Raw genomic sequence first — 15199 nt, forward strand, 5'->3', positions numbered from 1 at the left:
TACAAACCTTTTGGAGACCAGTAAGGTCGTATTATTTACACCGGAAACCGTTGACTAACCGGAAGTGATCATTGAGGGCGGGACATTTTTAAAATTCGTGCGGCTCAGTTTCTGACTGTTATCCTTTTCAGCGTAACCTCACCTCAACGGTAGGGATTAATATCTTATTATTGTACAAAGTTGCTGCAGTGAGTACTGTTTGATAATATAGTCAGTTGTAATAGTTGTAAAGAACTCAACCTGAGCTCCCAAAGAGTAACATATCGTAATTCTGTGTTGAGCAAACACGTGAAACATTGATCATTTTATGTGTACGCCTATGTGCGTGGTGAGTGTTTTAGTTGAATATCTGCAGCTGAAGTCAACCTCAAACATTCAATTTGCTGTGTTTTGATACTCTTTTAGGCACCGGTTTGTGTCTTTTATGCAAGGACTTATGATGACTTATTTTTAATTTCTTTTATAAATGTTACCACCAATCCTAAAAACACTAGCTATCATGTGTCAAAATTTAATGGAATGAAATGCAGCAAAGCTCCACAGACATTAGGTTTTACTTACAAGTATTTATTCTCCTTCAGTCCTAATTAAATTTTTAGTCTAAGTGTCACTAGTCTCGTGAGGTGATAGTAAAACAATTTGTTTTTGTCTGTGCCTTGAAATTTTGTTATGTCTCCATACAGGTGTCTTTATCATTGCTGACATTCAATTCACTTTGGAAAAAGCCATGTCTTCAAAAATTCCAAGATGTAAGCTGATGTAAATATTATTTCACTTTCCTGGAGATTACATTTTTTGTGCACGAGGTAAATAAAGATGTCATATGGTTGTGAATATTCCCAGGTAATAATTTACCTGCAGAAGCCAAGAAAACTGGCCATAAACCTGAATCCAAAGATCCAGCAACTGTGTCCACAGCAGCCAATGCTGTCCATAAATCAGATGGCGGCCTTAAAGGCCAAAACGAAAGGTGAGAGTTGGTGTATGTCCTCTCCTGTCACTTAGTCAGCAGATGTTTTAAAGAACAACATGTCTGTGTGCATCTGACACCTGTTTGGCTCTGCATTTTTACATCATTGCTCCTCTTTGTTTTGTTTTTTTAGAAAAAACATCCCTCCTAAAGTTCACAAAGGGTAAGTCGTACATTATTTTACCTAACCTGACATACAGTGGGCTTTTCTTTTTTTTTTTTTTAATTTTATTTCCCCATAACGTAATTGCTCCTCTCTGTAGGATTTCCACCAGGTATGGGCAACAGGCAGAGCTCAAGGAACAAAATCAGCACCTTATGACTGCCAAAGAAGAACTGCAGAAAAACCTGTCAGAGACGCAGGTAAAAAAAAAGTAACAACCAAGAGCATTTATTGTCTTTTTTGTTTAGCCATCATATTCTAAATTCATTTTCATATTGTAGCAAAGAGTTGCTGAGTTGGAGCTGCGGTTCAGTGAGCTTAAGAAGGAGAATGCAGACGTCCATAAAAACCTACAGGACTGTCATGTTGTCTTAGTTTCTGCTAAAATAGACCCAGGTAAATATATAGATTGCATACAAACACCATATCCATGTTTAGTTTGTGCTTTTTATCAGCCATGTAACCCATTAGAACTAACCATACTTTTAATTCTTAGTTTTAGGAGAAAAAGTTGGAGAGGCTGTACGGCAGAATGAAGGACAAAGGAAAGAAGTTGTGGTAAATACAGAGTTTTATTTAGCTTTACATGATGTTATGTGTACAGTCATGCTTAATTTGTCATAAACATCACATCAAATTCACACAAATGATTAAGACCTGGAACAAAATTCAAGTCAAATTTAAACATACACTTATTAATTAGTTTCATGTCACATAATCACTTAAAAGAAGATAAAATATTGTTAACACACACATATGGTTTTGGGTATCGCAGACAGAGCCACCCTCTAAATATCTTTGTCTTTATGTCAGAGTGTTTCCACAGACCTGCTGAAGGAGTTAAAAGCTTTTGGCGATATTGCGTTACAGCAGCGTGCTCGGCTGGAGGTGAGTAAACCCCGGTCGCATTTTATAATGTGCTTTTGCTTTCTCTGATCAGTGTAACTTTGTTACTGGCAGTGGTTGATGTTTCACTGTGCCATTTTACTTTTAGGAAATCCAGACAACAATGGTGGACCTCAATAAAGCACGAGACATTATGGAGCAGGAAAGGGAGAACTTTTCGCAGCAGGCGGCTGAAATGGAACAAGCTCTAACGGAAGCAGAGGAACTCTTACTGTAAAGGTGTAGAACAATCTCTTAACTAGGAAAAAGAAGAGTTGTGTTTTTATATATATATATATATATATATATATATATATATATATATATATGTATATTTACTGATGCATAGCATGAGATTCCTATTCCTATTACTTTCTATGTTCAGCATCCCTTCATTTTACAGTGAAACGCAAATTACACAGCAGGTTCTTAGATTGAACATGATGTGAAATGTTAAAATCCTCCACATCCCATTTAAGAGGAATTTTTTTTGTGTGTTTTAAGTTGAACGTTGAAAGTAATCCGATATATTAGGCATTAGTAATCTTTAACTGTTTAATTTAAAAGGTGCACTAAAGTTATTTAATTGCATCAAATATTCACCTGTGTCCGATCCTTACTGTATTAAAGATGTGAAACTCTTACAGAATAAAAACTCTAAACTCTATCAATTCTAAGTATTTCTTAAATATTAATAATAATGAATATGATGGAAAATATGCTTCCTATTGCTACACGAAATAAGAACGTTATATATCAGATTAGACTCTAAATATAATTCATAGTACTTTTGTCTGAGCCATGAACTGTTCATCATAGCCCTCTTTGTTTTAGAGCTTGTTACTTCATGTAGGGGTTGCTAACGTTGTCCAGTCTAGTTTTAAGACTGCACGTGCTGGTGCTGGTGCTGCTCTGTGAGCTGTTGTTGCTGCTCACATTGGCCTTTTTCAATCCCAAGTTGCTCGTGTGGTTGTAGTAGATGAACAGGAAGAAACCTGCCAGTCACAGAAAGAAAGAAAGGAAAGAAGTTGTTGTTTTTTTTACAGGGGAATAACTAGACTGCAAAAATATCATTCAGTACTGTAGGTGAGTATGATGGACAACCGATAAATTCACCTTTTCTTAGTCAAATATTCTAAATGCACCTGTGTAGCCACCTTTCTTTTGAATATATGCCATGTGCCTCCTATCCATGGAGCCTGAAAGGGGACAACTCATTGTTGAGGCATTTGTTAGCTTCTTCTTGAATGTAAATACTACATACTGAGATAGTTGCCTTATGACTTAGCTTTAAAATACTCTATTTTTGCTAACTGCTAATCACTAACATTATTTATTAGATTCGCTTCCTGTTCTGTAAACAGCTGGGAATGCAACAGTTCCTGAGCTTAATTCACCATTGTTGTGTCACCATAAAAGATTCCTGTTATACACAGCCAATTAATTTGTAGTTAAAAAATGTTAACGATGAATCATCATCTTGTGAAAAAAAGAAGCAACTAATCTGCATGAGGAGTGACTTCAAAATAGTCTTAAATTATGCATTTGAGTATTATCATTCAGATTATTTCGAGCTGCTGGATCATATACAAGCCGGTCACAAATGTGGATACCTTGGAAAGAATTGAGGATTGTGAAAATGTAGGTGGCAGGGATCCGGAGGACACCGTAGGCGAAGAAGGCAAAACCCCACGTGATACCGAGCATGAAACACAGGCCCATGATGACTGTGACGCTTTTGCCATTTTCACTTTCTTGTGTGTTGTCCTTTTTAATTTTCTTGAGATTAAAGAGCCACGACAGAACGATGATGGCCGTACTGAAGGTGAAGAGGAAGACCAACGCATAGTAGCCTATGTTGACTATATAGTGAATGTCATTGTCAGTTATCCAGCACCTTGAAGCAGGGAGATGAATTAAATGTTTTATGAATTTTTCAAAGGAAAAATGGTGATTATGGCATGCAACATTATCTTGTCTCTCACATGGCCACGCTGTATTTAGGGTTATCAGTGTAGATGGTCAGTTCCCCATATTTTCCGAAGATAAGCAAGAGAATCACAACTACACTCGGTAGTACTGGAAAAGCAAATTAATACAAACAGTTTGTTACAAAATTGCAAAAGTCATATCCATTGGCAGATCAAAAAGCAAATGAAAAAGTCTGTTTTTGGAGGATAAAATACTGGCATGTACTTACCCCAGGAAGCAGCTGAGACTTTGAGTATGTAGCGTTTGATTACAACTTGGCCCCCTTTGTACATCTGCAGGCAGAGGTGGAAGCCCTGCGCAGCAAACCAACTAAAAGTGGCCAACATAAAGTAATGCATGACAGCCGCCATGATCTTACAGCCCAAAGAGTTTTTCATCGCGGCCACATAGTTGTTAATCAGGAAGGTGAGGTTCATCAGCAACATTGATGACACCAGGCAGATGAAGATAGTTGTGGTTTCACTGGCTTTAGTCTTCCTGTGAAGTATCATTAACAGAAAGGATACACATTATGTTTGTTTTTTTTTAAGGTTCCCTTTACTTTCTTTTTGCCTCCCAAACTGCATTTGCTTGCAGCTTCATTTTAAGAGGCAGTTTTTCTAGAAATAAGCAGCCGCAGATCGGTGCTCACAGTAAATTATGACTAACTTGAGGTTAGGGAGGCCTAGTTTTAATGATTAAAAAATAGGGAGTGAGAGAGCTGCAAAAGTTAAGTGAGTTTCTGAAGGCAGCAGACCTCTGACAGACTTCCCTTTTTTGCTTTGTAAACACTGCTGGTTTTCGGAGGTAGGTGATGAAGTGACTTTCAGACAGGCTCATGGAAGAGACGCGTGTTTTCCATTGCACTCGCACAACAAGGCCACTATTCAACAATCTCATTTCCATACTTGATATAAACAGTATAGGTCTGTTCTGGAAAGCTTATTTACATAAATGTTCCAAACCTCAGCCACAGTGGAACAGCACCACTGTTGAGCAAAGAGTTTTTTCTGGTTTCCTCTTGCGTTATCGCAAGCACAGTTTTAAACATCAGCATTCCTCAGACACGATTTCACGTTATTTTGTAATGTAAAAGACCTGTTTGTGTGAATAAATGTATTTCTATTGTTACCTTGAAAAAAAGTGCAGGAAGAGGATTATGCCGAGGAAGAAAATGGACAAACCACAGCCAACTTGTGTGATGATGGTCAGTATGTTCAGGTCAGAGCTTGAGATGGTTTCATTAATGGGAGTCTGCAAAAACAAAAAGCAAAGCTGGAAAAATAAGCACTTGAAAGTTTTAAGTTTGAGCATTCTCATTTGGTGAAATATGATGTGAAAATCTTTTTTTAAAAACTGACCATTAATATGGCAAAGAATGTCAAATGTGAGCACCGGCATGTAATAGCGTTGTCTTTTTCAAAGGTTTCACATCCTTCTTCAGTCCAGTTCGGTTTATTACCTGTGAGACCAGAACAAGAAATGAAAGAGTGCAGAGCAGAAACTAGAGGAGGTGAAGAACAACAAAGTTTGCTCTAGAATTAAGAATTTGGCCTTTGTTCTTCTGGTGAGTGCACCACGTTTCTGATTGGTTTCAAGTTCATTTTCAACTGCTGTACTCCACACTGTCATACACAACATTTCAGAAAACAGCAAAACACGAGAGGTGTACTGAAAAGCAGGATGACGGGTTAGTGAGCTACTGTATGTGGAGCGTAAAGTTAGAGCTTTTAACCTGGTTAAATCACCATGGTAACTGATGCTAAACACAAGCCGCTCTGGCTGAACTTGTGCCCAAAGTTTAGCCTCTGAATTGTCTCCATTTTCAACAGTAAAATCAGACTGAGGTGACATTTTTAGGCAGATGTGTTGAATATATACTATCGGAGAACTTCTCGTGTATTCTCTTTTAGCCCTGTCTCACCAGAAGTAATCAATTGGAACGTTTGTCCACACGTGCAATATGCTATAGTTTCACAGTCATGACATAGAAATGATGAGATGACAAGGTTTTGGTAGGCAATTGTTTTGTGTTGGATAACATCGTATCCCTGACAATGTATAGTTTCTAATCCTAACCATGCATTTTTGAACATCTAAACCTGACCTGTGTACTCAAATTCTAACCCTAAACATGTACTTTTCATTTCTAACCATAACAAACAACGAGTGGGAGCAAAGTAGAAAAGTGTATGGACTTGAATAGATTGTGCAGCAGCGTATCTGAAGCAGCAAGCGCTCACTTAAAAGAGCAGAGGGCTTAAATGCAGCCAACAACCCCTCTGTCCGCCCTTTGTGGAGTTCTTGTTCCACTCAAGAGGGGTAACCCGTTGCCGTTATTATGTCATGAGCGTATGCACGTTGCAACAGGAGTGGAAATGTCATCAGTCGTTCTCTTAATAGAGAACTGAGAAAGAAAATGTAGCGATTGCATCTTTTTTTTGTTTTTTTACCCTTTACTGTGAAATTGATATGCACTGTATTTCTCTGTGGGCCAAGAGACATATTTTCACTTACCCTAATTGAAGGTAGAGCATGAACGAAGTTTTATGGGTGTGCACCCAGAACCAAGGAGAAGAAGTCCTGGGCTTAATAAAGCAAGTTGATGATCATTCATTTTTAGCTTTAGGTTTTGTTGAGCCAGTTGTGTTTTGTGAAATGTTGTGTTTTGCACCTCAGGGTAACTTTCTATGAGACACACATCCCAAATACCACACAGACCAAGCAATAAAACATGAATCCCACATCAAATGAGGCTGTGAGGACTGAACAGCTGCCAGTCCCTGCACTTCTCTGTCTTTGTTGCGCTCCTACAGCAAAAACTGGGTGTTTAGAAAAAAAGATTTACCAGCAAAGCTGAGTCCCACTTTCTGCAGCCTCAGGCAGTGACCATCAGTATACAGCTGGCCACAAATATAATGCGACATTTGTTTCCTGCTTTTGTTTGTCTTCCCAATCAGGCACTTCGGCTAAAAAAAGTGCTCCGTTACCCACGAGAGATCATTGACAATGCCGTTGCTATATTTATTCAAGTCTTGACAGGTCACAAATGTCACAGGTCACTAAGAAAAGTGTCTGTTACACTATCTCACTGCATTTTTCAGCATTTTGTAAAAAGTGTCAGGCTGCTGACTCTCCATCGGGTGTATAGTTTTGGTAGATTAACAGGGGCAAATTTCAGTCTCTTACACCAACACTCTTAATGATTAAGTAAGAAAAAAAAAACAAAGATGTTACCTTCACCATTCCATGAATTACAATGTGGAATCTGTCTGTCCTGTGAACAAAATAGAGCTGGACTAAATATACGCTCTTAACAGTCATGCTTTAAAAACAAGAGGCTTTCTTTTTTTTGGACTCACATATTTGGTGTTCTTGAAAGTGAGGTTTACTGTGTCTGTAAGATTCTTGATATCTGCTCCCATCTCAACTGCTACAACCTCATCACCTAAAAGAGTGCTGTTGTTGTCATCCTGGGAAAAGTAAGCAAAACAAAACTATACCACCACATAACAGTAACGCACACACAATTCCAGGGGAATGGAACATTTCATATAAAAATGATAACAGGACTTTTTTTCCCCATACCTGAGTCATATTCGTGAATCGTAGGACAGCTGCAAATGATGCGCTTATATTTGAGGCCACCGCCTTTTCAAAAGCTTCCTTTGACACAGAGATAGTTCTTGAAAATGCATCCAGGAGTGTGTTGTCATCTATAATCTGCAGGAAAGGACATGACAAGTGTGTTTCCAAAGCACTTCAGAGTACAATGCTGCGTGGCTATTAGGATTCAGGTTATCTTAAAAAGCCCTGTGGCCATAAACATACAGCTGTTTCAAATATTTTAATCAATAGCATTGCAAAAAATAGCTAAACTGGTCATGCTTTTCTGGTAATGTTTACAAACCGCATTTCCGGAAAAGCTGGGAAGCTTACTAAAATGCAAATTAATGCATTTAAATGTCATTTTTCTTTCCTTTGAACTTCAGCAGAAACAAGTATGTATTCAGAAGATTTAAACAAATCTAAAATTTGATGCCAATTACCGAATAGAAAGGCAGTGATGGTAAAGTAACATACAAGTAACATTACTCTTGAAGATATAAGAATCGGCATCGATGTAGACCCTTATAAGAGAATTTTGGAAAACCAATTTGGAGAAACAAGTTAAGTCCTCAAGGCACTTCTCTTTTACAAGGTTTGTGTTTTTTTTATTTATTATTACAAATCCCACTCTGCATAACTTACAGCAGCGGAGCTGCATAGATAGTCCAGACTTGTCTCCTACTGAAACTAAATGACCCATCAAGTGGAAGAGAAACAGACAACAGCAGCCACGGACTGCAGAGCAGCTAAAATCTTGTGTTCAGCAAGAATGGAAACAGATTCCTCTTGCAAAACTTCAACTATTAGTATACTCAGTTCCCAAATGACTAAGAAGTATAATTAAAAGGAAGACTTTTCCTATTGAAGGCTTTGACATTGGAAGCTCCTGTAACCTGATCTTAGGCTCCGTAGGTGGTGGTGAGTGGTTTTTGTCAGCCCTTATTTATCTGTTTTGTACAGGTGAGCCCGGTGAACTGAGTTTCCATTTTGCAGGTTTCCTGCCAGGCCAGGTCAGCTGCTGTTTTGTCCAGCTACTGTTCAGTCTAGCTTTTGTTCAGTTTGTTTCTTTGCCCAGCTCTGTTTTGTTAATATACATTTTGTTTGCCAAGTTTAGTGTTGATTTACTATTGGTTTAGTTGTGTTTCAGTGCTTTTGCTTTGTCATCGTTTCAGTGGCATTTTTACTTTAGTAATTCTAATCTTTGGTTCATCCAACTGTTTTGCTTATATATTGGTTCATTGGTTCTGTCATTCCTTGTGCTGCCTTATCATGGTTGACTGTTGATCCTTTTGTAAGCTTTTCTCTTTTAGGAGCAGTGTATTGGATTGTGGGGAGGCTAAGCACTTGTGGAGAGGTCCCTTAACATTGTTGCATGAGTAGAAGCACTGGGACTATTTTAATTTTAGTAATGATAAAAATGTAATTATAACCTTTATTTCACTTTTGGTGTCTTTATTTTTGATTTTTCTCCTAGCAGCTCCAGCCCAGGTTGATTTTGTGCGTAATAGAATCAATTTTATATTTCTCTGGTTTGTCTGACTCTCTAATTACATAACCATCAGCTGTCATGCTGGATTCGATATATCTTGATCTTGAGGTTAATTTGTGTGGCTGCCATTTGACATAAATGGGGTGAAAGCGGTGTTTACAACAGTTCTAAGTTTAAAAAGTCACAGGTGGGTCTTGTAATGTTCAAATCTTAATTTCTTAAAAATGCACCACTATTCAGAATATTTCAGTGTCTTGGATGACTCGGCATATGTGTGATTGTCAAATGTAATGCACCCACTTTAATGCTGTCCGCTGGAGACTGATAAGCAAAGGATACTCCTTCCATCTCCTCAGGTTCTGGTCCTTTCACTAAGATTCCTGTGACTCCTTCTGCTACTGACAATGAAGCTGAGGTTCCCTTCATGGTAGCTACTAAGTTTTCCATGTTCTTCATCAGGTTGCTGTGGACAGATTAAGGAATATTCTTTCCACACAGATGTAAGACAGATACCTTTTCTAAACTGACTGAAAGCTTTTACAAAGTTCTCTAGGAAATAAGCTATAAATATGAACAGATGTAATATTTTTTTAACAAATTGCACAATTTACTGAAATGTTATTGCTCATATTGAATACATTATTAAAACACTCCCCTCTCTAATGTAGATCAGAGAAATTGAAAGTAAAAATGACATGTTCCAGCACTTGCAAAATACACATACGAGGAGACTCAAGTATTTTGTTTGTACACAAACTGACACAGTTTGTGATTTTGCCTCCCTATTTTCTGATGACCACATCAGGCTCAATCATTTCACCTCAAGTCTGACAGCAAATTGTCATCTGTGCATCGAAGAGGGAAAAAAAGATGATATGGACATGTTTCAGAAGTGCTTGAAAACATAATTTTCAAGCCCCAACAGGCCCCAGCATCTTTTTACTTATGCAAGCTCCCTGTGGGCCTTAAAAATTCCAAATTTAGGAGAGAAGAAGAGATGCTCGTTTAAGGAAAGACTGGTCAAGGTGATTTAGGTTTATCCTCAATTTCATGATTTAACTTTAAGCCATTAAGACCTGATAAAACACATGAGTCTCAATAGGTTGAGGTGTTTTGAATGGTGCATGCTTTCCAATGATGAACCTAAACACAGAGGTAGAGGCAACAAACTCCTTCTGCAAATGATCCCACAGCAGCACACAACAGGAATAACAGATGCAGTGGTACTTTTATGCTAAGATCCTGTAAAAGCATCAGCTCAGATTGTAGCTGTGTATACATCTACTGCCTTCAAAGTCTACATCAGTGTGTGCAGACTAACACAGAAAACATGAATTTGCTTCAACTCAAAGCAAGCAAGTGAAAAATATTTAAGAGAAGCATTAATTGATCCATAAAACATATCTTACGCAGCTTCGGATGCTGGAACCTTTCCGTCAACAATCTGGGGCGTATTGTTCATTTTTATTTTCTCGTCAGGGATTTTCAGTGGGCTGTCACAGTTGACACACTCCATCTCTTTTTTTGTCACGTTTATTATGTACTTGTCATTGTACGGTTGATCTGAAAAGAAAGAGCATTTAGTCTTACCTCGAGCATTTTTCATAAACATTTCAAGAAGAAAGACATGGGAAGAACTCTCTGCTTTTAGTCTAAGTTTTATAACAAAATAAAACTAAGTACACCCCATGATTCTACAGCTTGTAGAACTAACTGTAATAACTTGAGGGAATCTTTTTCTGACCTTGTCGGTTCCTCACATTGTTTTAGATTATTTTTCTTCTTTATAATAATGCTTCGGTTCACTGAGGTTTGCAGCATTGGTTTATGCGCAGCTCTCTTAAGGTCCCACCACAGCATTTCAATCAGGTTGAGGTCTAGACTTCGACTGGACCATTGCAACACCTCGATGATTCTCTTTTTCATACATTCTGTTGTAGATGTACTGCTGTGGTTGGGATCATTGTCCTGTTGCATGACCCAGCTTCAATTACGTGGAAAGGTAGAGACATAGTCTTCATTTGTGGGATTTTATTAATCGAAAAGTTTGATAAACACAATGTCTGATGACACTTGACATATTACACTGTCATTGTTCATTTAACAAATAGTCAAAATGTAGAGGTTTGTGAAAAACTAAGTACATCCCATGTATTACTTAGCCACATGCTGCTTGTCGAGCCACCTGTAGCAACCACAACCTAAAGTAATCATTTTGTGTACGATGTTATCAGTCTCCGCAAACGATGTATGGTGGACTCAGTGACTGCAAGGTGCCCAGGTCCTGTGGCTTCAGAACAAGCCCAGATCATCAGCCCTCCACCACCGTGCTTGACAGCTGGTGTGAGGTTTTTGTGCTGATATGCTGTGTTTGGTTTCCTCCAAACGTGCTGCTGTGCATTATGAGCAAACATCTCCACTTTGGTCTGGTCTGTCTAAAGGACATTGTTCCAGAAGTCTTGTGGTTTGTTCAGATGCAGCTTTGCAAACCTAAGCTGTGCTGCCATGTTCTTTTTAGAGAGAAGAGGCTTTCTCCTGCAGCCCTTCCACACAAGCCATACCTGTTCAGTTTTTTTCTAATTGTGCTGTCATGATCGTTAAGATTTAACATGCTAACTGAGGTTGTTTTACACAATTCTTAAGATTCAAAATGATTTTAAATTAACTTTGGTTAAGGTAGGCCACAATGTTTTCCTCATTCAATCCAAGTAGATTCTAATACCCAAACGTCAACCAATTCTGTATTAAGCATATGTAATCAGCTAGTAAAACAAAAGCAAAAGTGTGGAAAACGTTAGGCGGTGCAGATAAATTTGGTTCTCACTCATTCTTTTTTCTCAACATGTGTGACTTTTCTCCTCTTGAGAAGAAAAAAGGATGTGAATAAATATAAAATTTTTGTCACTAAGCCCAAAGTACAACATGCATCACTACTTCTTAAAGACCGTGTTCACAGCATGAGCAACAAAAAAAGCCAAAAGTGATAGTTAAGTTTAGAGACCTGCAGAAATATAGATACATTTATACATTTATGTTTTACTTATCAAAAGGAAACTCACCTTCTTTACTGCAGTAAGTTTCATCATACTTAGATTTTTTACATGCAGTCTTTGTTGATACGTTTCCAATATGGCAGCTGCTTGTATTACCACCATCTCCAAATGAACTTGAAGGTATCGGAGATGTGTCACGGTCTAGAAAATGTATAAAAACACATTATTTGTGCAGATAATATTTATTCACACCACCAGGCAAAATAAACAAATTCTATTGCTCCACATTGAAAAGGGACCGAAAAAAATCTAAATACTTTTCCGTAATATTACCTGGACAGAATTTTGAGCAGTTATTCCGCAAAACATATAAAAACATATCTTTATTGGCAACAGATTTAGGGAGGTAGAGAAGTCCGTCATTATCCAATTGAGGCCACCTTTTCCATAAAATTTCTGTTGATTATAAACAGAAATGCACATTTAAATTCGATTAAAATCTTGTTGCAAATAATCCTATATTTTGCAAATAGAAAGGGGTAAGCTGAACTCACTGTGTTTGGTTATGTTGCTGTTAAGAAAAATCATGCAAGAATGTCCAGCTGAAAAGTAAAGAATTCCTTTTAAACACTCATACCTGCTTTCACAAAATACAGTATCATGCAGCAGTTACCCAAAGGCCACATTAGTTACAAACACAAATATGCAAAGAAATAATAAAATCTTACTCTGGTTGTTTATTGGTGCACCGTCTAATTGACCTGCTGCTTTAACTAACTACTGTGACGTGCAAATGTTTGTGCACTGTCACTGTTTTAATGTATGCGAGAGGTTGAGCTGATCTCTGGAAATACTTCTTTTAATACCATTTTAAACCAGATTAGTGTATCATTTTTGTTTTGTACGATCTCAGAATGGGAAAATTAAAGGGCAACACACAAACGTTTTGGCCCACCAAGAAATTTCTTTTTTATGTCTGTGAACTTAATAAGATTGTTAAAGCTATGGCATTTCACCATTATCTTTAGGAAAGATCAGAGGATGAAAATTTGAAAACTTTATAAATAGTCTGACACCTGAGATCTCATCAGCAACAAACAGCAATGAGCTTTTTGTATGCAGCTGCCGAGCACTCTGGAAATAAAAATCTTTGGGCTTACAAAGCAGGAGATGGGAATTCAGAAAAGTTTATCAGCAGCGACTGGTGCTGAAGGTGAGATTTAGAAAACCTGGACCGACACGACAGTCCATGACCGTCTGACATACATTTCTAAATGATGGTACTGACGGATTGAACTGATACGAATCCAAAGACATTGTAATTCTTAACTTTGTGAACATGTGTCATTTTTTTCTCTAAAAAATCCTAATGTAATGAACAACTGCGAGAACAAACTCTGAAGAAATGAAAATGTAAAATAGGACACATTTGAAATAATAAAGCATAAGTAACACAGATCTGACTCACCATTTTCACAAAAATTTGATGCTTTGACGATGCCATAGAAGTTATCAGCAACAATATATGTTTTTGTGTCATTGTCAAAACAGTTTTTGATTTTCGAGTCTTGACGTGACGGTTTTGCTGATAAAATATCTGAATGAAAATAGAACACAAGGTAAGCGTGGGAATGAAATGGTTTCATGTCAGATGAAAGAACATGAAATGTTCCCACTTCTTCTTCTACAAAACACTTCTTGTTTAGTATGATTAAGTAAAAGAAAAGCACATGTGAGACACAAACTGACATCACGAGGTCCCTGTCAAGATCTAACAGAAAGTATGTACTTACAAATGGAACAAATCCACAAGAAGACCACCAACACAAGCTGATTTCTCCAGCTGAGCCGAGCCATGTTGTTCTGTTGGCTTCACGTCTTGGTCTGTGATCCTTTTAACAGCTACTGCTGATGACTAATATGTACAGAATTGTTACAAAGTACTTTTACTGCAAATGCTTTTCAACCAAAAAAAGGAAATGTTATTCTTAATTTTCCCTGGTTGAGAATAGAGTATTGCTCCGCAGCAGAGAAAAGGAACAACTGAACCTTTTGGCCAGTTGAAGATTTTGCCAGACTTTGCATATGTACCTGCTACAAATGTTTTCTTTTGCAAATTTCCTGAAAAAAAGGAAGAATATTCTAAACTCGCATGCAAAACAGGAACATAAACATGCTGGACATCCCTTTGCAGTCCCTCGTCCTAGTTTCCTCATGCCTGTATTGCAGTCCAAGGTTGGATCCCTCTCTTCCACTTACCTGCCTGCTCGCCCCATTGTCAACTCAGAAGCTTGCACCGCAGCCAGCATCCTCCCCTCTATCTTAGATTCCCTCTGGAAAATAAAGTTCCACGCTGTCCCGGATTCAGCTCACACTTCATTAATTGATCAATTCTGTTTCTCCAATCCTCCCAGTGTTCTGTGTCTGCACTTGAGTCCATACCTTCAGGCAGATAGTCACCTAGCAGTGACAGCAACAGCATTATTTCTGTCAGGTTTTTGATATCTGTTGTTGATTTGAATTTTACTGTAGTTTTGTGGTTCTTTGTGCTTGTCTTATTTCCAGAATGTATCCTTGTTTTTTAAACATGGGCTGTGTGTTATATCTCGGACTACTCACTGTATAGCTGACTGCAGGCGAGTTCTCCATTTTCTAATGTATAGAGAGATTTTACATATCCTTTATAGTGTGCTTGTCAGGGTGGGATGGGCACAGATTAATGACAGGTTTAAGTTAAACTAAGCTTAGTTTAACTAAACTTAAATAGAAAGCAAAGCCAAGCTGGAATAACGTAAAACTAAACTATAAAAAGAAGGCAAAGCGCAAGAACGAACAAAACCTTTCATGTCACACGCATGAAAGATGGCAATTTTACCATTACAACAGTCCAGTATCAATTAGAGAATGGATAACAGCTGAGATAATTAACACAGTGTGAGTGAGTGTGTGGAGCAAACTACCAGAACATGAAGACTGAGAAAACATGAGTGAGAACTTAAAATTCAATTTGCAAGCCTGTGATTCCCAACAAGACTTTAAGCATCATGTTGGAATTAATGTTAAGATTTGAGTGGAAAGGCACAAAACTCGAACCACTTCTATTCCAAAGTTAATAGACT

General features: G+C 37.8%; 2 protein-coding genes across 2 annotated transcripts; one reads left to right on the top strand and one right to left on the bottom strand.

Annotated features, from left to right (window-relative positions):
• The first annotated feature begins 103 nt into the window (after positions 1-103).
• knstrn (kinetochore localized astrin (SPAG5) binding protein) lies at positions 104-2675 on the top strand. Its single transcript, XM_075459431.1, has 9 exons — positions 104-149; positions 684-749; positions 844-970; positions 1104-1133; positions 1234-1333; positions 1415-1529; positions 1630-1691; positions 1947-2021; positions 2128-2675. Exons 2-9 carry the CDS (start codon positions 728-730, stop codon positions 2254-2256), a joined length of 660 nt encoding a protein of 219 aa, XP_075315546.1. The 5' UTR covers positions 104-149; positions 684-727; the 3' UTR covers positions 2257-2675.
• On the bottom strand, positions 1687-14144 carry LOC142375421 (adhesion G-protein coupled receptor G2-like). The gene is made up of 16 exons (XM_075459430.1): positions 13874-14144; positions 13549-13677; positions 12635-12682; positions 12414-12536; positions 12147-12281; positions 10497-10650; positions 9388-9550; positions 7578-7712; positions 7352-7462; positions 7227-7266; positions 5351-5451; positions 5122-5243; positions 4219-4487; positions 4004-4097; positions 3632-3915; positions 1687-3013 (listed from the first exon to the last, which is right to left on the bottom strand). Exons 1-16 carry the CDS (start codon positions 13935-13937, stop codon positions 2859-2861), a joined length of 2127 nt encoding a protein of 708 aa, XP_075315545.1. The 5' UTR covers positions 13938-14144; the 3' UTR covers positions 1687-2858.
• Between the last annotated feature and the right edge of the window lie 1055 nt (positions 14145-15199).

Source organism: Odontesthes bonariensis, chromosome 24 (genome assembly GCF_027942865.1).
Source record: "Odontesthes bonariensis isolate fOdoBon6 chromosome 24, fOdoBon6.hap1, whole genome shotgun sequence".
Taxonomy (NCBI): domain Eukaryota; kingdom Metazoa; phylum Chordata; class Actinopteri; order Atheriniformes; family Atherinopsidae; genus Odontesthes; species Odontesthes bonariensis.